Here is a 24,494-nt window from a genome sequence, read left to right as displayed (position 1 = left end):
TATCTATCCATCCATCCATCCATCCATCCATCCATCTTCTATCAATCAATCAATCAATCTATCAGTCTATCAGTCTGTCTATCTATCTATCTATCTATCTGTCTGTCTGTCTGTCTGTCTGTCTGTCTGTCTGTCTGTCTGTCAGTCAATCAATCTATCTGTCTGTCTGTCTGTCTATCTATCTGTCTTATCATCTATTTCTCTATCATCTATCTATCTTTCCCTCCTTCCTCTTTCTTTCTTTCTTTCTTTCTCTTTCTTCTTTCTTAATTTCTTTCTTTCCTTTCTTTCTTTCTCTCTACTCTTTCTTTCCTTCTTTTTTCTTTCTTTCCTTCCTTCCTTTTTCATTCTTCCTTTTCTTTCTTTTTCATTCATCCATTCTCTCTTTTTCTCTCTTTTTCTTTTTCTCTTTCTTTCTCTCTCTGTCTCTTTCCTCCTCCTCCTCCTCAATTTATATGCATATAATTTCTGAAACTCTCAGCATTATGCTTTTCCGGCATTAATATACCAAGAATAAAAATAATAGTTTCTGCCGGCTTCCAATAAAGATAGGCTTTTAACAAAGGCCCAACAAAGGGCTGCTAATATTCTCTGCCCTACCCCCCCCCCTCTTAAAAAGCCCACACCGTTAGCGGGCGTAGCAGCTGCTTCGATTCATCAGCCTCTTCTCCCCACCTCATCCCGTAACTTCCATTTCTGGTTATCTGACCCTACCCTTCATTCATTCTTTTGTGTCATGTGATGCTCTTCCCTTCAGCTATTTAAAGGACAAGGGGAACTTCACTTAAGTCACAGAGCTGAGACTGGAGTTAAGTACTATACCAACTTGGGGCTGGATAAGGAGGCACCATGAGTAAATGTGTAAGTCTTTGGTCTTTTTTTTTTTTTAAATCAAAATTCCCAGCAAAAGCTTGCAAGGTGTAGAATGGTTGGCTTGGAGAGGAATTGATGGGTTGTTGATTGACAGCCACATGTGTGGCTTTACTGCTTTCTGGGAATTGCTTAAAAGAGAGCCAGCTCAATCTTTTGCAGCAAAATAATAATAATAATTACAAAGACTCTTGTTACATTTTTAAAACCACCTTCTTTATTTCGGCTATTGGGTTTGAAGACCAGAGTCTACTTCCTCAATTTGTTGAGATGTTTCTCTTAATTCTTTCTTCTGTGTTTTCTTTTTTTTTTAAAATAAAATCTTCGTAGAATGGTTTGCTTGGAGAGGCATGGGGGAACTGAGACACCTCCCCCAGGCTTTTACCTTTTATGTATGGTGTGCGTGTGTTGCATGTTTTTTAAATGATGGGTTTTTTAGCTGTTTTTTTAATATTAGATTTGTTTCCATTGTAACATTGTTATTATTGTTGTTGTGAGCCGCCCCGAGGCTTTGGAGAGGAGCGGCATACAAATCTAATAAATTATTATTATTATTATTATTATTATTATTATTATTATCATCATTATCATCATCATCATCATCATTATCATTATTATCATTATTTATTATTATCATTATACTGTTTTATCAATATGCAAACTCTTTTTTGACATCTTGAGCCCACTGTATAGCTTATGCACATGTGATTAGAAACATAGAAGATTGACAGCAGAAAAAGACCTCATGGTCCATCTAGTCTGCCCTTATACTATTTCCTGTATTTTATCTTAGGATGGATATATGTTTATCCCAGGCATGTTTAAATTCAGTTACTGTGGATTTACCAACCACGTCTGCTGGAAGTTTGTTCCAAGCATCTACTACTCCTTCAGTCAAATACTGTAATATTTTCTCACGTTGCTTCTGATCTTTCCCCCAACTAACCTCAGATTGTGTCCCCTTGTTCTTGTGTTCGCTTTCCTATTAAAAACACTTCCTTCCTGAACCTGATTTAACCCTTTAACATATTTAAATGTTTCGATCATGTCCCCCCTTTCCCTTCTGTCCTCCAGACTATAAAGATTGAGTTCATGAAGTCTTTCCTGATAGGTTTTATGCTTAAGACCTTCCACCATTCTTGTAGCCTGTCTTTGGACCCGTTCAATTTTGTCAATATCTTTTTGTAGGTGAGGTCTCCAGAACTGAACACAGTATTTCAAATGTGGTCTCACCAGCGTTCTCTATAAGGGGATCATAATCTCCCTCTTCCTGCTTGTTACACCTCTAGCTATGCAGCCAAGCATCCTACTTGCTTTCCCTACCGCCTGACTGCACTGCTCACCCATTTTGAGACTGTCAGAAATCACTACCCCTAAATCCTTTTCTTCTGAAGTTTTTGCTAACACAGAACTAACTGCCAATACAATACTCAGATTGAGGATTCCTTTTGCCCAAGTGCATTATTTTACATTTGGAAACATTAAACTGCAGTTTCCATTGCTTTGAACATTTATCTAGTAAAGCTAAATCATTTACCATATTACAGACGCCTCCAGGAATATCAACCCTATTGCACACGTTAGAGTCATCGGCAAATAGGCAAACCTTCCCTACCAAACCTTACCCTATGTCACTCACAAACATGCTAAAAAGAATAGGACCCAGAACAGACCCTTGTGGCACACCGCTTGTAACCTGTCTGTGCTCAGAATACTTGCCATTAACAAGAACTCTCTGATGTCTACGCTTCAGCCAGCTTGAAATCCACTGAACTATCCAGGGATTAATATTGAGTTTTATCAATATGCAAACTCTTTTTTGACAAACATCTTGAGCCCACTGTATAGCTCATGCACATGTGATTAGAAATATAGAAACATAGAAGATTGATGGCAGAAAAAGACCTCATGGTCTGCCCTTATACTATTTTCTGTATTTTATCTTAGGATGGATATATGTTTATCCCAGACACGTTTAAATTCAGTTATTGTGGATTTACCTTATGATTCTTGATGAATTTATTTTTTCTTTTATGTACACTGAGAGCACATGCACCAAGACAAATTCCTTGTGTGTCATGTTAGAGACTCAGGGTGGGCGCAGTGGTTAGAGTGCAGTACTGCAGGCTACTTCTGCTGGCTGCCTGCAATTTGGCAGTTCAAATCTCACTGGTTCAAGGTTGATTCAGCCTTCCATTCTTCCGCGGTGGGTAAAATGAGGACCCATATTGTTGGGGGCCAGAGGCTGATTCTGTAAACTGCTTTTACAGACTGTAGATTGACCTCTTAGAGAGGGCTGTAAAGCACTATGAAATGATATATAAGTGCTATTGCTACAGTGATACCTTGCCTTAATTGGTTCTGGGACGAGGTTTTTAAGGTGAAAAGTTTGTAAGATGAAACAATGTTTCCCATAGGAATTAATGGAAAAGAGATTAATGCGTACAAGTCCAAAATTCACCCCTTTTGTCAGCCGAAGCGCCCGTTTTTGCACTGCTGGGATTCCCCTGAGGGTCCCCTCCATGGGAAACCCCACTTCTGGACTTCTGTGTTTTTGCGATGCTGCAGGGGAATCCCAGCAGCGGATTGCCAGCATCGCAAAAACGAGCGCTTCGCTGGCAACAGAAGTCTGGAGGTGGGGTTTCCCAGCGAAGGGAGCATCAGTGAAATCGCAGCATTGCAACAACACCGAAGTCCTCGAATCCCCACCTCCGGATCTCTGTGTTTTTGCGATGCTGTGATTTCACTGAGGCTCCCCTCACTGGGAAACCCCACCTCCGGACTTCCGTTGCCAGCAAAGTGCCCATTTTTGTGCTGCTGGGATTCCCCTGCTGGGATTGCCCTGCAGCATCGCAAAAACACGGAAGTCCGGAGGTGAGGTTTCCCATGGAGGGGAGCCTCAGGGGAATCCCAGCAGTGCAAAAACGGGTGCTTTGCTGGCAACAGAAGTCCGGAGGCGGGACATCCCAGCGGCGGCGGTGGGTTTATAAAGTGAAAATAGTTTAAGAATAAGAAGAGACAAGAAAATCTTAAACCCCAGGTTTGTATCTCAAAAAGTTTGTATGACGAGGCGTTTGTAAGATGAGGTATCACTGTATTGCTAAAACCACAAAGCACAACACTTTGGGATTCTGACCCTGTGTTCTAGCAACTGGGGCGGTTTTTGATTCCTTTAACCTCAATGTTACAACATGGTTATTTTTGCACTACAAGCATATAGTAGTTCCTCTTTTCTCAAGAACTGCAGCTCGCCCCATCTTGCAAGTTAAGCAACTGCCAGTTTTAAAAGTACGATTTCAACATAGTTGAAGGTCATAACCTCATCACACAGATTAATGCTGATTTATATGGGGCGACCCTTGGAGAGTGTTGGGAGACTGCAGATAGTCCAGAATTTTGCCCCCAACCTCTCCCTTCCCCCCCAGGAGAGCCATATGGTTCCCACTTTTTCGGGCCTTTTGGAAGAACTTGAAAACCCATTGGCACCAACAGGCCAGAGGCTGTTGAATTGATCATCTCATTCCAGCCCCTGCCATTGATTGAACGATTGTTATGATAGATTGATGTACGAGATGGGGTGGTTGAGTAAACAGTTTTTAAAGTTTTTTTTAAAATTGGATTGGGTTAATTTAATTTAATTTAATTTAATAATTTAATAACGTCGCTACAGAGCACTGCACACCAAGACAACTAGACACAAGAACAGTTTTTTCCCGAACGCCATCACTCTACTAAACAAATAATTCCCTCAAAACTGTCAGACTTTTTACTAAATCTGCACTTCTATTCTACTAGTTTTTCTCATCATTCCTATCACCCATTTCCTCCCATGTTGACTGTATGACTGTAACTTGTTGCGTATATCCTAAGATTTTTATTAATATTGCTTCTTCATTGCTTATTTGACCCCTATGACAATCATTAAGTGTTGTATCACATGATTCTTGACAAATGTATATTTTATTTTATGTACGTTGAGAGCATTTGCACCAAGACAAATTCCTTGTGTGTCCAATCACACTTGGCCAATAAAAATTCTATTTTAATTTAATTTAATTTAATTTAATTTAATTTAATTTAATTTAATTTAATTTAATTTAATTTAATTTAATTTAATTTAATTTAATTTAATTTAATTTAATTTAATTTAATTTAATTTAATTTAATTTAATTTAATTTAATTTAATTTAATTTAATTTAATTTAATTTAATTTAATTTAATTTAATTTAATTTAATTTTTAATTTAATTTTTAATTTAATTTAATTTAATTTAATTTAATTTAATTTAATTTAATTTAATTTAATTTAATTTAATTTAATTTAATTTAATTTAATTTAATTTAATTTAATTTAATTTAATTTAATTTAATTTAATTTAATTTAATTTAATTTAATTTAATTTAATTTAATTTAATTTAATTTAATTTAATTTAATTTAATTTAATTTAATTTAATTTAATTTAATTTAATTTAATTTAATTTAATTTAATTTAATTTAATTTAATTTAATTTAATTTAATTTAATTTAATTTAATTTAATTTAATTTAATTTTTCAATTTTTATGCTGCCCTTCTCCTTAGACTCAGGGCGGCTTACAACATGTTAGCAATAGCACTTCTTAACAGAGCCAGGCTATTGCCCCCACAATCCGGGTCCTCATTTTACCCACCTCGGAAGGATGGAAGGCTGAATCAACCTTGAGCCAGTGATGAGATCTGAACCACTGACCTACAGATCTACAGTCAGCTTCAGTGGCCTGCAGTACAGCACTCTACCTGCTACACCTACCCGGCTCTTGCAGAAATTCTGATTTCTGTGTTAAATATGTAATTTAAAGGGTTAAATAAGGTTCAGGAGGGAAGAGTTTTTAATAGGAAAGTAAACACAAGAACAAGGGGGGACAATCCGAGGTTAGTTGGGGGAAAGATCAGAAGCAACGTGAGAAAATATTATTTGACTGAAAGAGTAGTAGATCCTTGGAACAAACTTCCAGCAGATGTGGTTGGTAAATCCACAGTAACTGAATTTAAACATGCCTGGGATAAACATAGATCCATCCTAAGATAAAATACAGGAAATAATATAAGGGCAGACTAAATGGACCATGAGGTCCTTTTCTGCAGTCAATCTTCTATGTTTATGCTGTAAGCTGCCCTGAGTCTCAGAAATCGAATGAATGAATGAATGAATGAATGAATGAATGAATGAATGAATGAATAAATAAACTATAAGAGGGATCTTGGAGTCTTACTATTAAGTAATTTTTATTAATTTGTTTTTTAAAAAGCATAATCAAGAAAATATATACATTGACATATTTGCAATATTTGCAATACACAAAAAAGAAAATAGAAAAACATACATACACTTCTAAACCAAGAAAAAACACCTGGACAATTACAAAATTATAAATAACATAGAAATATCATCAATTTCCTCTTGAGAGAAGGAGAGTTACAGTCTTGTTGCATATTAATCTTCTATGTTTATGCTGTAAGCTGCCCTGAGTCTCAGAAATCGAATGAATGAATGAATGAATGAATGAATGAATGAATGAATGAATAAACTATAAGAGGGATCTTGGAGTCTTATTGGACAATCAATTCAATATGGCTGCTGTCTCCAATGAGAAATCTTGTAACTCCAAATTCTCTTTGAATGGTTTGATGGAGGAGTCCGCATTCCAAACCCCTTTATAAGTCCTGCCATGCCGTTTAAAATGTCTTTTTCCCTCCAATATTTTCCTAGGGAGTGACCGCTACGGAGTTTCAGCTTTACCCTGGAGAATCGCTCGTCGTGAAAGGGACAATTTTATCAGAAAGCAAAGAGTAAGAGGAGGAATTGGGACAAGCTTTTATGAAATGGGGAGTGTGGTGGTGGGGAGGGTGGCACAGTGGTTAGAGTGAAGCACTGGAGGCTCCTTCGGCTAACTGCTAGCTGTAGTTCAGCGGTTCAAATCTCACCACCGGCTCAAGGTTGACTCAGCCTTCCCGCCTTCCGAGGTGGGTAAAATGAGGACCCCGATTGTTGGGAGCAATGTGCTGATTCTGTAAACCGCTTAGAGAGGGTTGTAAAAGCACTATGAAGTGGTCTATAAGTCTAAATGCTATTGCTATAGGCTTCCCTTCAAGTCCCAGGAGTAAACAGGGGGTCACAATAAACATTTCAGTTAAATTCCCACAATACTATCAAACTATTTAGTAAGGCTGTATTACTATTCTTCTTCTTGTCGTTCCTGTAACCTGTCACCTTTTTCTAATTATGACTATAACTTTGTTGCTTGTATCTTTACAATTTATATTGTTTTATTTAATTTCTTAGTAATTAATTTCTTATTTAGTATCCTATAACTAGCTCTAAGTGTTGTATCTTATAATTTACGATGAATCTATTCTATTCTATTCTATTCTACTCTTATTCCATTCCATTCATCTCTAATCTCTTATGTCTGTCCCTCTGTCTGACCGTCCGTCCATCATCTGTCTCTATTTAATTTGCAATTAAATCTATCACAGTTTATGCGATGTATCGGTAACCCTTTTCCCCAAATGGACAATTTTTATTAACAGGCATAAACCTTTGTGAGTTTGTGCAGCTCAAAAATGTTTATGCCTGTTAATAAAATCTAGAGTTAGGGAAGGAGATATATTGGTTTCTTGATTTTTTTTTAAAAAACACCATAGACATCAGCAACTTTAAGACAGGTGGAACTTTCAAATCCCTCCCCTGTATTCCCCTTCCTTCTTTCCTTCCTTCCTTCCCTCCCTCCACTTCCTCCCCTTCTTTCCTTTCTTCTTTCTTTCCTTCCTTCTGTGTATTTTGTTCCTTCCTTCCTTCTTCCCTCCCTCCCTTCCCTGAATTCTCTCTCCTTCCTTCCTTCCCTTCCTTCCTTCTTTGTATTTCATTCCTTCCTTCCCTCCCTCCCTCCCTCCACTTCCTCCCCTTCTTTCCTTTCTTCTTTCTTTCCTTCCTTCCGTGTATTTTGTTCTTCCCTTCCTTCTTCCCTCCCTCCCTTCCCTGAATTCTCTCTCTCCTTCCTTCCTTCTTCCCTTCCTTCCTTCCTTCTTCCCTTCCTTCCTTCCTTCATCCCTTCCTTCCTTCTTCCCTTCCCTCCCTCCCTTCCTTCTTTGTATTTCATTCATTCCTTCTTTCCTTCCCTCCCTCCCTCCACTTCCTCCCCTTATTTCCTTTCTTCTTTCTTTCTTTCCTTCCTTCTGTGTATTTTGTTCCTTCCTTCCTTCTTCCCTTCCTTCCTTCTTCCCTTCCCTCCCTCCCTCCACTTCCTCCCCTTTCCTTTCTTCTTTCTTTCCTTCCTTCTGTGTATTTTGTTCCTTCCTTCCTTCTTCCCTCCCTCCCTTCTCTGAATTCTCTCTCCTTCCTTCCTTCCTTCTTCCCTTCCTTCCTTCCTTCTTCCCTTCCTTCCTTCTTCATTTCCTTCCTTCCTTCCTTCCTGCCTCCCTCCCTCCCTCACTCTCCCTCCCCCCCACTCTGAAACTCCCTGGTGTGTGCTGCCTTCTCTCACTCTCGTAATCCCACCCTCAGATTTGAGATCAACCTGGGAAAAGACTGTAACAACCTGGTGCTCCATTTCAACGCACGTTTTGACTGCAAGGGTGACTGGCACACCGTGGTGTGTAACTCCCGGCAAGGCGGTGACTGGGAGCAAGAGGAAAGACCCCACGACTTCCCTTTTCATGACAACTGTGCGGTTGAGGTGAGGACTGCGTAAAGCAGAGGTCTTCAAACATGGCGACTTTAAGACATGTGGACTTCAACTCCCAGAATTCTCCAGCCATCAACAGCTGGCTGGAGAATTCTGGGAGTTGAAGTCCACAAGTCTTAAAGCCGCCAAGTTTGAAGACCTCTGGCGTAAAGAGGAAGATTAACTCCTAAATTTTAAATTTTACTACTACAATGTGGGTGTGACTTATTTTGTGGGTGTGGCTTGCTGGCCATGGGACCAGGTGGGAGAGGCTTGATGATCATGTGACCGGGGTGGCTTAAAGGTCATGTGACTGGCTTAAAGATGGCCAACCTGACATCACTCACATCAAGGGTTTGAGTTAGGCTGCCTGGCCTCTCCTCGCCTCAAAGAGATACAATTTCCCTATGTATTGTTGTGGTTAGCTTGCCCCAGCTCCTGCCCCAAGGACTGTGGATGTGGGGGAGACATCCACATGCCCCAGGCCTCTTTTGCCCCCAGTGAAATCTGATGATGAAGGCTCCTCTGACCAAGAAGACATGAGTGACAGGGAGGAGGAGAGTGTGGCAGGCAGCTCAGAAGGAGATCAATTATCTAGCTCCTCCTTGGATTCAGGACAAGAGTTAATGATACAGCCACGCATGCGGAGAGCGATGCATAGGCAGATACAATTGAGAGATTATTATCAAAGAAAATGAGGGGGAATGCCGGTAGCGCCGAAGATGGCAGGCCTTCGCTAATTTATGAGCCTAGGAACACCAAAGAGGTTTTGACGTCCATGCTCAATCTTGATTTTCTTTGGTTACGGTGTCTTCCAGATCACCTTCAGCTTTACGGAGGCCGACATCCGAGTGAAAATGGAAGGGAGTGAAGAAATTGTGTTCCCCAACCGGCTGGGCCTTAAAGTGATCGATTATCTTGGAGTGCAGGGAGATTTCAGAATCAAATCAGTGACATTTCCCTGAGGAGAGATCGTTTCCCCTGCGGTCTTGTTCTCTAGTTGAAAATAATTGGTTGTCCCAAACAATTTGTCATGATGTTCTAAGCAGGGGGTTGGACTAGAAGACCTCCAAGGTCCTTTCCAACTCTGTTACAGTGTTCCCTCGAATTTCGCGGGTTCGAACTTCGCGAAAAGTCTATACCACGTTTTTTCAAAAATATTAATTAAAAAATACTTTGCGGGTTTCCCCCCTATACCACGGTTTTTCCCACCCAATGACGTCATATGTCATCACCAAACCTTCGTCTGCCTTTAATAAATATTTTTTTTAATAAACTTTAATAAATAAACATGGTGAGTAATAATCTAAATGGTTGCTAAGGGAATGGGAAATTGCAATTTAGGAGTTTAAAGTGTTAAGGGAAGGCTTGTGATACTGCTCATAGCCAAAAATAGTGTATTTGCTTCCGCATCTCTACATCGCGGAAGTTCGACTTTCGCGGGTGGTCTCGGAACGCATCCCCCGCGAAAATTGCGGGAACACTGTATTCTGTTTTCTGGGGTTTTTTTTCTAGAATTTGTGCATTCCCTTGACCCATTTTTTTTAAAAAAATAATCAAAGCAGGCATTTGGACTCCTTTAAATTTTCACCATCTTCCTTGCTGATCTCTATCAAGATCCATATCTTTGCTCTGTGTTGTGAATGAGCTCATTTTCCAAGAAATAAAGACCTATGAAAAATACTTTTATGGCTCATTTTGTGAATATGAAGTTTTTCTCTACTTCAGTGGTTCTCAACCTGGGGGTCGGTTTTACATAAATGGTGCTATACACCAGCACAACTTTCACACTTCCAGGGGAAAGGGAAAGGTAATTGTTGGCATGGTTGCCAAAAGAAAGGAATCTTCATGCATATGTTCTGGGAGTGTGTTGAAGTTCAGAAATTTTGGAAGGAAGTGCAGAATGAAATCAAGCTGGCTGAAGCGTAGACATCAGAGAGTTATTGTTAATGGCGAGTATTCTGAGCAGAGACAGGTTACAAGCGGTGTGCCACAAGGGTCTGTTCTGGGTCCTATTCTTTTTAATATGTTTGTGAGTGACATAGGGTAAGGTTTGGTAGGGAAGGTTTGCCTATTTGCCGATGACTCTAACGTGTGCAATAGGGTTGATATTCCTGGAGGCGTCTGTAATATGGTAAATGATTTAGCTTTACTAGATAAATGTTCAAAGCAATGGAAACTGCAGTTTAATGTTTCCAAATGTAAAATAATGCACTTGGGCAAAAGGAATCCTCAATCTGAGTATTGTATTGGCAGTTCTGTGTTAGCAAAAACTTCAGAAGAAAAGAATTTAGGGGTAGTGATTTCTGACAGTCTCAAAATGGGTGAGCAGTGCAGTCAGGCGGTAGGGAAAGCAAGTAGGATGCTTGGCTGCATAGCTAGAGGTATAACAAGCAGGAAGAGGGAGATTATGATCCCCTTATATAGAACGCTGGTGAGACCACATTTGAAATACTGTGTTCAGTTCTGGAGACCTCACCTACAAAAAGATATTGACAAAATTGAACGTGTTGTATCCTGAAATGGCTACCTTGTAACGCTGTAAATAGTTTGTTCCTCTTTTCCAGCGCTGTCTGAGCCCAAGCAGGAAGTCGCTCCTGATTGGCTCAGACGCGGCCGGCTCTCGCTTTGGCGGGAACCGCAAAAGTATAAAAGAAGCGGCTTCTCCCTGCAGACCCAGTCGGTACTCGCTGAATCGTCACTTTACCTTGCTGAGCTGTCACTTATTCTCTGAGCTGAATAAAAGTACCGATTGCTCAAACCCTGTCTCTGGGTCTACTTCACTGGCGACGAACGAACGGAAGAACTTCGCGTGCAACATGGACAAAATCCAGATCGGCCAGGCTCCAGAACTTTTCGATGCCGAGAAAATGACTTGGGACGAGTACATGGCCACCTTCGAGATATTCCTCGAGGCGGCGGGAATGCAGGACGCCGGAGCCGATCGCAGACGGGCTATTTTTCTAAACTACTGCGGCGCAGAGATCCGTAGACTTGCCCAAACTCTCACCGAACCAGAACAAGCAAGAGCCACAGCGTGGGACGTCCTTCAACAGAAACTAGCGAGCCATTTTAAACCAACCAGACCAGCCGTGGTTTACCGGCATCAATTTCACATGATGGCTCAGAGAGAAACCGAGTCGATAAGCCAATTCACAACGCGGCTTCGAACGGTACTCGCTCAATGCAAGTTTCAAGATCCGGAAGCTCGCCTCACCGACGCCTTGATTTTCGGCATGAAGAACCACACAGTGAGAAGTAAACTCCTCACCGAAGATGAGCCGACTCTACAAACCGTAATCAAATTAGCGCAAACCGCGGAAGCAGCCGACGCAGCGGCAAGAGAATTAAAAGAGCACGGAAGGCGAGAAACCATTGCCAAAATCGACGCCGAGTCTCCCAGCGCCATGGGAACAGACGTCCGCGGCCAGCTAACTAGCAACGGGGACGACTGCCTCCTCCTGCAAGACCAACCGAGACACCCTAGAGCTACTCATCCAGCCCCCTGCGCGGGCTGCCGGGGAAATCACCAGCGCCATCGATGCCCGTTCCGCGACACCACTTGCCGCCGTTGCAACCGGAGAGGCCACATCGCCATCGCATGCAGGGCAACGGCACCAGAAGAAACTTTTGCCACACAACAATACCAGCGACCCCAAAACCACCCCCCCCAATCGCGAGAAAGGAGACCGTTCCGCAACTCGGGTCAAAGGAATTACCCCACCGCTAACCGAGACTACAATAGAGGTAACTCTCAATATTCCGTGAATAACACGGCAACCAAAAAGGGGGCTAAAATTGTTATCTCGTTGTTGCTAAATAACCAGCCTTGCTCAATGGAGCTAGATACGGGTTCGAGATATACCATCATGCCCTGGGAAAAATTTAAGCTATATATGCCTAATGTGTCTGAGGCTGACCTAATTCAAACCTCTTTGGTGATCAGAGACTTCCAAGGGGGGGTAATCTCGGTCCTGGGAACTGCAAATGTACCTATTGTATTTAAGAATGTCAAATGTACCCTTCCCATGCTTATTGTGACGGGGGCCAAACACTCCCTGCTAGGGCTAGCATGGATGGAACCGTTGGGGATTGAAATTTCGGGTGTGTGTAATGTAAACTGTGATATTATGCCTAACTTTGTGAAAGAATTCCCTGAAGTGTTCAGCCCCACCTTAGGATTGTATAAGGGAACCCCCATATCTTTCTCTATTGACCCCAAGGTCCCACCAGTTAGACTGAAACCTCGCAGGGTTCCCCTCCCGCTTCTCCCCAAGCTAGACTTACAGCTGGACAAACTCATTAGTCAAGGTATCTTGGTCCCTGTGGAACAGGGGCCATGGGAAACTCCCATAGTGACACCCCTGAAGCCAGATGGCTCCTTAAGAGTTTGCGCTGATTACAAATCAACCCTGAATAAGGCACTCCAACACCACCCCTACCCCATTCCGGTTGTGCAACAACTCTTACACTCCCTGGGGGAGGGGAAAAGGTTCGCAAAGATCGACCTGGCGCAGGCTTACCAGCAACTTCCGGTCGATGAACAAACAGCAAACGCTCAAACAATTGTAACGCACAGGGGGGCTTTCAAATGCACGAGGTTACAGTTTGGGGTGAGCATAGCCCCAGGGATATTCCAGAGCATCATGGAACGCCTATTGTCAGGGGTAAATGGGGCCATCCCATATTTTGATGACATCTTAATTGCAGGGGAAAACCAGGAACAAGTGAACAAAAGAATAAGGGAAGTACTTAAGAGGCTACAGGACAAAGGGTTACGAATCAAGCCTGATAAATGTGTCTGGGGAACTAACAGTATTGAATTCCTGGGATATAAAATAGATAAGGAAGGTATCCACCCCACAACTGAGAAGCTGAGAGCAATTAGAGAAGCCCCAGAGCCACGAGATAAGAGTGAGTTGCAAGCATTTTTGGGCCTCCTTAATTTTTATTCCGTTTTTTTAAAGCAGAAGGCAACAGTAGCAGAGCCTCTCCATCGTTTACTCCAGAAGGAAGCCCGCTGGACATGGGGGAAAATTGAACGTGAAGCCTTTGCTCAAATAAAAAATTTACTAACTTCTAAAAGTGTAGTAGTCCAATATAGTGCCTCACTACCCATTAGGCTCACGTGCGACGCTTCGCCGTACGGCATAGGAGGAGTCCTAGCTCACGTTCTACCTAATCAGACAGAGGCCCCAATAGCATTTTTTTCAAGAACCATGACCAGCACGGAGAGAAATTATAGCCAGTTAGACAAGGAGGCTCTGGCATTAGTGGCAGGGGTAAAGAAGTTTCACAATTACATTTTTGGAAGAAATTTTGAGCTAGTCACTGACCACAAACCCCTACTAGGCCTGCTAGCCCCCAACAAGCCCACTCCACCTTTTATGTCTCCAAGACTAATCAGATGGGCCCTTTTCCTCTCTGGGTATCAGTATGAGCTCACCCACAAGGGGGGGAAGGAAATCAATCATGCAGACGGCCTCAGCAGATGCCCCATAGCAGACTTGGTAGAAGACCCTGTTCCAACCACAGACGTGCTAATGATAGAACTCGAGGAAAACCCACTAACCACAGCAAAAGAGGTAGCTGCACACACGCAGCAAGACCAAATCCTGAAACAAGTAGTGAACTGTGTTCTAAAGGGATGGCAAAATGATATTGTTAAACCTGAATTGTGTGATTTTAAGAACAAAAGGCTTGAATTGTCATATGTAAAAGGTTGTTTGCTGTGGGGGGATAGAGTGATCATCCCCAAACGCCTAAGGGAAAAGGTACTCAGAATGTTACACGTGGGCCATCCTGGGATTGTCAGGATGAAGAGCCTAGCAAGGGGGCATTTATGGTGGCCAGGGCTTGATGCTGATATTGAAAGTTGGGTTTCAAAGTGTGACCCGTGCCAAGAGTCTAGGCCCAATCCCCCCAAAACAACTCCGGCTGAGTGGGAACAGCCTGCTGGCCCTTGGTCTAGGATCCACATTGATTTTGCTGGCCCAGTGGGGTCTCAGTATTTCCTAATAGTGGTTGATGCTTTCTCCAAATGGTTGGAAATAATAGCAATGAACAACATAACCACAAGTGCCACTATCAAGGTATTGAGCAGACTGTTTGCATCCCATGGTTGCCCTGATCTATTGGTGTCTGACAATGGACCACAACTAACAGCCAGGCAATTCGAATTATTCCTAGATGGCCTGGGGGTCAGACATGCCCTCATCTCGCCTTACTCGCCCTGGGCTAACGGGTTGGCAGAACGTTACGTAAGGGTGGCAAAAGAGGCATTGCACAGGTCAGGCCCTGGAGATGTGCAACAGAACTTGGACCAATTCTTATTAACCCAGCACATTACCCCTAACTCGCACACACATGTAAGCCCTGCAGAGTTATTGATGGGGAGAAAGTTGAGGTCACCACTAGACAGGTTAAACCCAAGGTTCTGTTTGAATAATAACCAAATGTGCATAAAACCAGAAAGAGAAATGTATTTGGGTCAAAATGTATATGTAAAATGCTTTGATGGAAATGTAAACTGGATGAAGGGAATTATTGTTAAGCAAAATGCACCCAAGACTTATATTGTTAAACTGGAGGATGGTCGTTTGTGGAAACGACACATAGACCACATTCGGAAACGAACTGAAAACCAATTACAACAACCCGCTGACTCGGACTCTCCCCCCTCAACAGACTTTTATACATTGCCCGAACTAAGAAACACGCAGAGAGACTTATCGGGCCAGGGGGAACCATCCAGCGACGCCGAGCCATCCTCGTCCTCCGAGGCCTTCGTTGGGCCCGCCAGGCCTAGTCCGCCGCACCGGGAGAACAGCGGCGAGCCATCCTCCACAGTCAGTGGCGAAGGAGAAAATGGACTGCGCAGGTCAGCGCGAGAGTCTCGAAGGCCTCACCGATTGGACGACTTCGTCACGTGGCTTTCTTGATGGATGGGTCCAACTATGAGGGGAGGGGTGTTGTATCCTGAAATGGCTACCTTGTAACGCTGTAAATAGTTTGTTCCTCTTTTCCAGCGCTGTCTGAGCCCAAGCAGGAAGTCGCTCCTGATTGGCTCAGACGCGGCCGGCTCTCGCTTTGGCGGGAACCGCAAAAGTATAAAAGAAGCGGCTTCTCCCTGCAGACCCAGTCGGTACTCGCTGAATCGTCACTTTACCTTGCTGAGCTGTCACTTATTCTCTGAGCTGAATAAAAGTACCGATTGCTCAAACCCTGTCTCTGGGTCTACTTCAGAACGGGTCCAAAGACGGCCTACAAGAATGGTGGAAGGTCTTAAGCATAAAACGTATCAGGAAAGACTTAATGAACTCAATCTGTATAGTCTGGAGGACAGAAGGAAAAGGGGGGACATGATCGAAACATTTAAATATGTTAAAGGGTTAAATAAGGTTCAGGAGGGAAGTGTTTTTAATAGGAAAGTGAACACAAGAACAAGGGGACACAATCTGAAGTTAGTTGGGGGAAAGATCAAAGGCAACATGAGAAAATATTATTTTACTGAAAGAGTAGTAGATCCTTGGAACAAACTTCCAGCAGACGTGGTTGGTAAATCCACAGTAACTGAATTTAAACATGTCTGGGATAAACATATATCCATTGTAAGATAAAATACAGGAAATAGTATAAGGGCAGACTAGATGGACCATGAGGTCTTTTTCTGCCGTCAGTCTTCTATGATTCTGTTTCTATGAAATAAATAAAATGTTAAACATTAACTGGATAATTACAAAAGAAATAGCAATACTAATTAAACAAAGAGAATTAAGAGATTTTAAAGAAATAAAACCTGCAGCACTGGAAAGTGCTCAAGCGGTAGTGGTATTGGGTTGGAAAGACTCTAAAAAATGGGCACTACAGAACTGGTACTGGTACATGGTGGATCACATTCATTTTGAAATCATGGAAATAAGATTAAACAACTTTGATGAAAATAAATTGGAGAAGCTGATGGCACGATGGAATAAGGTGAAAGGTTATATGCTGAGTAGAATCTGTGACGAAAATGTGAAAAATAAACTCCAATCACTCTTTTAATAATGACAAATGCAAATTAGAGCTAAGGAAATAAAAAAAAATAAACTAGTAAATATTTGAACCCCCCGCAATTGGTGGTGGTGGTGGTGGTATTGTCAGTTGGGTGATGGGCACATGGACTGTGCATTGTTTTATGTTTTGTTTATGTAACTTTGTGTGCAAAACCAATTAAAAATATATTTAAAAAAAAAACCTGGGGATCGGGACCCCTTTGGGGGGCAAATAACCATTTCACAAAGGTCACCTAAGACCATGGGAAAAGACAATTTTCCCATGGTGTTAGGAACTAAAGCTTCTATTCTGGCACCTTGGAACATATTTTTACAATTCGACCAATCAAATGTTTACAGTGGGGGTGTCCCTCTGACCTTCCTTCCAATCAGCTTCAAGCTCTGTTGGGAGAATTGGCGCTAGACTTATGGTTGGGGTCACCATAACATGAGGAACTGTATTAAGGGCTCGCGGCATTAGAAAGGTCGAGAACCATTGCTCTACCTGTTGCCTTTCAGAATACCTTGGAGATCTTTGCTAAACTTAAATAGTGGATTAAATTAAACTTAAATAGTGGACAACCAGCGAAACATGAGCCAGCAGTGTGTGGCAATAGCCAAAAAAGCCAATGTAACTCTAAGAACATAAGAACCTAAGAAGAGCCAGGCTGAATCAGGCCAAAGCCCATCGAGTCCAGCATTCTGTGTCCCACAGTGGCCCACCAATTGTCCTTGGGGATCTTGAGCAGAAAGAGAAGGCAAGACCCTCCCTTTCCCCTGACCCCCAACAAATGGTACTCTAGGGAATCCTGCCTGCCTCAACCAACATAGAGGCAGCACTTGGCCTTCTCCGGGTCCCGTCGACTAAACAATGTGATTTGGCGGGCCCCAGGGGAAGAGCCTTCTCTGTGGCAGCCCCGGCCCTCTGGAATGAACTCCCCCCGGAGATTAGAACAGCCCCCACCCTCCCTGTCTTTCTAAACTACTCGAGACTCACTTATACCGCCAGGCATGGGGGAGTTGAGCCACCTTTCCCCCAGGCTTTTTTATACTTTGTTTTATGTTTGGTACGAATGTGCTGTTTGGTTTTTTAAATAACGATAGGGTTTTATATGTTTTTTAATATTAGATTTGTTCCACTACTATATTGTTTTTATTACTGATGTGAGCCGCCCCGAGTCTTCGGAGAGGGGCGGCATACAAATGTAATAAACTATAAACTACTATAACACAGCTCTTACAGTAAAAGTCAACTACACAGTGGAATTGCGGCAGTGTGACAAGGCAGTCTAACAAATGTTCCTTTCATTCGCGCCAAGGCTGCCTTCTGGAACCGTAACGCAGACCAAATGCTCGGGTTTGCCGAGAGGATGGGATAGGGGGGGAAGTGCGAAAGAAGAGTGGGGTTGTCCGCAGCTGTCCCAGGGCTCAAACAGGGAGCCGGCGCTAGTTACAAAAGCATTCGCTGCCTCTTGACTGACTCCGCTCAATGGGAACAGCTGCCGTCTTTCTTCCCCGACCGCCAGTAATCCCAACACACTTTTGGGCTGAGAACAGGGACAATCCATTCTTCTGCATTGGCTTCTGTTCCTTGCCAATGCCAACGTAATCTGGTTTTTCAGATCAGGATTAGAAGCGGGGTGTACAAGTCAGACCGATGTGAAAGGGGTGTGTAAACCAGGAGTAACCCACCCCCTGCTCCACCCCACACTCAGAGCTTATAACTTTCCAGAGGACACCAAATTTTAAATATCCCACAATGTTAGAAGGGGCAGAGTTGATGGGTAATAAAGTGGTACCTCTACCTAAGAACGCCTCTACTTTTCTAGATCAGAACCGGGTGTTCAAGATTTTTTTGCCTCTTCTCAAGAATCATTTTCCACTTACAAACCTGAGCCTCCGAAACTGTAACCGGAAAAGGCAGGGAGAAGCCTCCGTGGGGCCTCTCCGGGAATCCCTCGGTAGGAAAAGGGCCGGAAAAGGTGGGGAGAAGCCTCTGTGGGGCCTCGCTAGGAATCTCCTGGGAGGAAACAGGGTCGGAAAAGGTGGGGAGAAGCCTCCATGGGGCCTCTCTAGGAATCTCCTGGGAGGAAACAGGGCCGAAAAAGGCAGGGAGAACCCTCTGTGAGCCCTCTCTAGGAATCTCCTGGGAGGAAACAGGGCCTCCACCCTCTCTATGGTTTCCCCAGTCACACACATTATTTGCTTTTACATTGATTCCTATGGGAAAAATTGCTTCTTCTTACAAACTTTTCTATTTAAGAACCTGGTCACGGAACGAATTAAGTTCATAAGTAGAGGTACCACTGTATTACAGAATTCCTAGGTATTGCTTTGTCTCTTGTGGCAATTCTCTAGAAGCAACTATTTGGGGATATTTAGGAATCCAGTGGTTAAGGCAGTGGGCTAGAAACCAGGAGACTGTTCATGCCTCCTTAGGCATGAAAGTCGACTGGGTGACTTTGGGCCAATCACCAGGAGACTGTGAGTTCTAGTCCCGCCTTAGGCATGAAAGCCGACTGCGCGATGGTAAGTGGAATTCTATTCCTCCTTTAACATAACTATGTTGCCTCTTTTTGCAGCCTCGTGCCGACTGCCAGCTCATATTTAAGTGATCACCCACTAGGACTCCAAGATCTCTCTCGCAGTTACGACTGTTGAACCATCTACTCAGGGACGGGCTTCAAAAAATTCAGCAATGGTTTTCTCCTCTGGTTGCTGGGTGGGCGTGGCCATGGTGGGCGTGGCCTAGTCAGCCTCCTGCACCACAGGGAGCGGGGTGTTTTCACCTTCCCCAGGTTCTGGAGGCTTTCCTCAAGCCTCTGGGGCAGAGGTCTTCAAACTGGGCAAGTTTAAGACTTGTGGACTTCAACTCCCAGAAATTCTCCAGTCAGCTTAGCTGGCTGGAGAATTCTGGGAGTTGAAGTCCACAAGTCTTAAACTTGCTCAGTTTGAAGACCTCTGCTCTGGGGGGGATGAAAACTGCCTCCCAGAGGGGGCGGGGCATGGTGGGTGGGGCAGGGAGGGCCAGCCAGGGGTGGGATTTGGAAGTTCTCCAAACTGGCCATAATGTTAGTTACAGGTTCACCCACACCGGTGATGGGCTGCTACGCGAATGGCCAAGTGCTATGCTCCAGTAGTGATTTTCAGGAGGCGTGTGCAGCTACACGTCTCCGATGCCTGCGTGGGCACCCTCGCATGAGATTCGGCTTTTGCGCATGGGCAGCAAGTGAAATCTCACAGGAAAACACCTTGTGCATGGAAGCAAAAATATTGGTGAAAATTGCCAAAATCCACACATGAAACTTCGCTTGCTGTACATGCACAGCAGCCAAATCTGCTCGGAGGGCGCACTGGTATCGCCTGACCGAAGCCTGTAGAAACATACAAACATGGAAGTCTGACGGCAGAAAAAGACCTCATGGTCCATCTAGTCTGCCCTTATACTATTTCCTGTATTTTATCTTAGGATGGATATATGTTTATCCCAGGCATGTTTACATTCAGTGACTGTGGATTTACCAACCATGTCTGCTGGAAGTTTGTTCCAAGGATCTACTACTCTTTCAGTAAAATAATATTTTCTCTCATGTTGCTTTTGATCTTTCCCCCAACTAACTTCAGATTGTGTCCCCTTGTTCTTGTGTTCACTTTCCTATTAAAAACACTTCCCTCCTGGACCTTATTTAACCCTTTAATATATTTAAATGTTTCGATCATGTCCCCCCTTTTCCTTCTGTCCTCCAGACTATACAGATTGAGTTCATGAAGTCTTTCCTGATACGTTTTATGCTTAAGACCTTCCACCATTTTTGTAGCCTGTCTTTGGACCCGTTCAATTTTGTCAATATCTTTTTGTAGGTGAGGTCGCCGCCCCGAGTCTTCGGAGAGGGGCGGCATACAAATCTAAGTAATAAATAAATAAATAAATAAAATAAACTGAACACAGTATTCCAAATGGGGTCTCACCAGCGTTCTATATAACGGGATCATAATCTCCCTCTTCCTGCTTGTTATACCTCTAGCTATGCAGCCAAGCATCCTACTTGCTTTCCCTACCGCCTGATGCTTGGCTGCATAGCTAGAGGTATAACAAGCAGGAAGAGGGAGATTATGATCCCGTTATATAGAATGCTGGTGAGACCCCATTTGGAAGACTGTGTTCAGTTCTGGAGACCTCACCTACAAAAAGATATTGACAAAATTGAACGGGTCCAAAGACGGGCTACAAGAATGGTGGAAGGTCTTTGTGGTAGCAGCATGTGTGTGTGTGTATAAATAACTATTCTACACCTGTGCATCTCTCTTCAGTGTCCATCCCGGAAGCGAATCTTGCAGGAAACGAAATGTAAATTGACACTTACACCGCAAACAATGGAAGAGAACGTTTAAATCTTTTAATGGTTTCCAAGAAGATATCACCACTCCAGTTGCCAATGGTCATTCTTAACATAATTCTGCCCGCCCTGACAACCATGCCCATGAACAGCACAACCCTCCCAAACAATCACATCTTTCCTTTAGCCAGGCAAACAATCCACATACAAGACGAAAAACGGTATTTTCGCTCCCCCAACGCCCTCGCACAGCACTCGACTCAAGTGAGATCAACGGGCAGAATTTGAAAAGGGTGGCTCAACTTTTGAACGTTCGCCGCTCGTTTTTTCAACAGGCGATCTTGCCCACTGGCCTTGGACCAACCCGAATTGTCTCTGGCGGACAATTTCAGAAACGGCTATAAATAGGATAAGGCATCGGTGTTATTCCTGCACCATTTCGAGTCCCCTTACACCGCGTAAGGGCGTGGTTGTTAAGCTCCGCCCCCCACTTTCCTCCTGACCAGGAAATTGGACGGCTGGAAAAATACGGGAGGAAGGTATTTGGAAGATGGATACACAATCCACCTGGAACCAGTATTGGGTTGCTACATGGACGGGGAGTGGACACTGTTGCGGTAGTGAAAATGGAACTGTACACACAGCTCGATGCGTTAGAGCAAGATTTGCTTCCTGCCCATGTGCAGAAAGCCAAATTTTGTGCAAGGGAGCATGGAGATGTGAGTTTTTGGCGATTTTTGGCTTTCGCGCATGCGCAGAAGCAATAAAATCGGCAAAAATGGGTGAAATCTCGTGCTCGCGCATGTCCTCACACAATATTTGGCTTCCTATGCATGCGCAGGAAGCAAATCTCGCTCCGACGCATGCACTGGGGCCGTGGAATTCCGTGGGAAGCGCAGTGATAGCAGCACCAAGTGGAATCCACCCCTGCCTGTAACAGTCCATAAGCGAGGCACAGTAACGTCACAACACCCTCATCTGGAAACAGGCTGCTAACAATCTTCCCATCTCTTACCTTGCAGGCTCTTTCATTGCTTCTCTCTGCAAAGAATGATTTCCAAGCCCTAAGTATTTGCAGGGTTTTTTTTCATTACTCTAACTTGCTCTGAGTAAGCTTTTTTCCAGTCCTAACCAGATGCTAACAATGTTCCCAGCTTTTACCAGTTTGCAAGCTCTTTCATTATTACTCTCTGCAAATAATGTTTTCCAAACCCTGTTTTTTTTCCATTGCTTTACTTGCTCAAGATGTTTCTTTCCAGCCCTAACCAGGTGCTATTAAGGTACCCAAGCTCTTTCATTGTTACTCTCTGCAAAGAATGATTTCCAAGCCCTAAGTCTTTGCAGGTCTTTTTTTCATTACTCTAACTTGCTCTGAGTAAGAGAAAGTTTTAAAGTGACTTTTGCTCCCATTTCAGAACTTTTCTTTCCTTCTGCTGTTAATTGAACCACTGCAATTGTTAAATTAATCGTGCGGTTGTTGCTTTCCTTGTCGGAAGGTTGCAAAGGGGGGAGTCACATGACCCCAGGACTCTTCAACTGTCATCAATGTGAATCAGTTGTCAATCCTCCAAATGTAAATCACTTGACCGTCACAATGAAAAATGGTCATGTCGCTTTTTTTCCAGCGCTGTTGTAACTTTGGTCACTAAACCACCTGTTGTAAAGTCGAGGGTTACCTGTATTGGCAAATCTGATGGGTTTACTACAGAACGTGGCCCTCCCTCGGTTTTCGCACAAACATATTCTTTTTTTTTTGTTAAAAAAAAAGAGAGACATCATCATTCCCAAACAGACATTCTCTACCAACAAGGGAGATTAATGGTAATGAAGACACAAAATTTTCATGCGATCTTGGTTTTAGACTGTCACATGCATCAACCCCGGGGGAATAATTCTTGAATGATTGAATAATTGAAATAGCAGCAAACATCTGTGTTTCAAATGATCCATGGAGGTGGATGGAGCTCTAAAGTCTGAAGGCTTTCAACTTTGCAAATATAAGGGTTCTACGGTTTCATATTTTATTTTATTTTAAAAAAACGTTGAATGCCTGCAGTGGTGTGAAGAAGGTGTGAAGGTGGTTGATTTTCGTCTATGCAAAAAATTAAATTTCTGAGAAGACTAGAATTCAAGATCAGGACCTAGTGGTTGTTTATTGGAAAAGAAAACATGGTCACTTCCCCCCCCCCCAGCATGGAAAACCTTTTACAAAATACAGTAGTACTTCTAGATACGAGTTTAATTCGTTCCAGAACGGAGCTTGTATGTCAAACAACTCGTATCTGGAACAAATGGCTTTAGACTTTGTTTTTCCCCTCCGAGATAACCAGAAGAAAGGATTCTTGCGCCACCTAGTGGACGCTCGGCTCGTATCCCGAATTTGAGCTCGGGTCTCAAAAAGAAATTTCTCTCCCCTCGTGGCTCTTATCTTGGAATACTCGCATGTGGAGCAGCTCGTATCTAGAGGTACTACTGTAATGTGTTTCCCAGGTAGGTGGTGTCATTCAGCTTGTAGCCCATGAACCTTAGTGAGTTGAATATTAAATTGCTTCAAGGATCAAGGCTCTGTAAATAGGGTGATTGCCAAAGGCTGACTCAGACCCTACTTAAGATCTAAGACGCAGATCCTCAAATTTTGGAAAACCACCATCTCCAAAAAAAAGGAAGGGACGTGTGTGGCCTCTCACACATAGACCAAATGAGTTCCTTAAGATGTCAAGCTCAACTACGGTATTATGCCTGAGATAACATGTTAAAAGGTTTGGGCTCTTTTTAAAGTTAGTCGAGACCGGAAGTGAGCTGCTGCCAGTTCCAACCACTTGGCTAGAGTAGACCTGAGTAAATACCTAAATCCAAATTGGACATTCAATACAAGCCATGGGTCATGTTGTTTAAACCAGCGTTTCTCAAACCACTGAGAACTTTAAAGCGTGTGGATCTCAACTCCTAGAATTCCTCATGCTGGCTAGGGAATTCTGGGAGTCGAAGTATGAACAGCTTAGAAGTTCTCAAGGTTGAGAAACACTGGTTTAAATGAGGCTAACTGGGCCCTGCCCTACTACAGACACTCATGATGCCTATGTAGTGAGTTTATTTATTTCAGGGGTCTACAAATAATGGCAACTTTAAGACTTGTGGACATGCTGGCTGTAGAATTCTGGGAACTGGAGTCCACAAGTCTTAAAGTTGCCGTGTCTGAAGAACCCTGGTCTATTCCTTGTTCACAGCTAATTTGCAATTGCTTAGTTTTGCTTGATAGTGATCAAATAGAACTATTAACTATCCCATGTCTCTGTCCAACAACAGTCACTAATCTTGTGACTGATCAATTGCAGATGTGGCTTCCTCACGGTTTGGAGCGGTTTGCCTGAACCGGTAGCGACCCACTGGTGACATCACAATGTCACAGGTCCAGTTCAGTCAGTGGTGGTGGGCGCCATCTTTTTTTGATTTTTTTTTTTCTGAGCAAGCACCGAAGCAGTTTCTGGTACTGGGCATGTGGTCGCCATCTTGTTTTCTTTTCTTTTTTTCAGCGAGGGGGGAAGTG

At 43.1% G+C, this 24,494-nt stretch overlaps 1 protein-coding gene across 1 annotated transcript; it reads left to right on the top strand.

Annotated features, from left to right (window-relative positions):
* The first annotated feature begins 769 nt into the window (after window positions 1-769).
* On the top strand, window positions 770-10,257 carry LOC139170130 (16 kDa beta-galactoside-binding lectin-like). Its single transcript, XM_070756921.1, has 4 exons — window positions 770-861; window positions 6,621-6,700; window positions 8,415-8,586; window positions 9,393-10,257. The coding sequence occupies exons 1-4, from the start codon at window positions 850-852 to the stop codon at window positions 9,537-9,539; spliced, it is 411 nt and encodes a 136-aa protein (XP_070613022.1). The 5' UTR covers window positions 770-849; the 3' UTR covers window positions 9,540-10,257.
* Window positions 10,258-24,494: the final 14,237 nt, after the last annotated feature.

The sequence above is a fragment of the Erythrolamprus reginae genome, chromosome 7 (genome assembly GCF_031021105.1).
Source record: "Erythrolamprus reginae isolate rEryReg1 chromosome 7, rEryReg1.hap1, whole genome shotgun sequence".
NCBI classification, from domain to species: Eukaryota; Metazoa; Chordata; class Lepidosauria; order Squamata; family Dipsadidae; genus Erythrolamprus; species Erythrolamprus reginae.
The sequence above is the reverse complement of the archived record's forward strand: the minus strand, read 5'-3'. Positions and strand labels throughout refer to the sequence as shown.

Coding starts and splice junctions, on each gene's coding strand:
- LOC139170130 (XM_070756921.1), top strand. Junction 6,701..8,414: donor ATTTTATCAGAAAGCAAAGA/GTAAGAGGAGGA, acceptor TCCCACCCTCAG/ATTTGAGATCAACCTGGGAA. Junction 8,587..9,392: donor ATGACAACTGTGCGGTTGAG/GTGAGGACTGCG, acceptor GGTGTCTTCCAG/ATCACCTTCAGCTTTACGGA.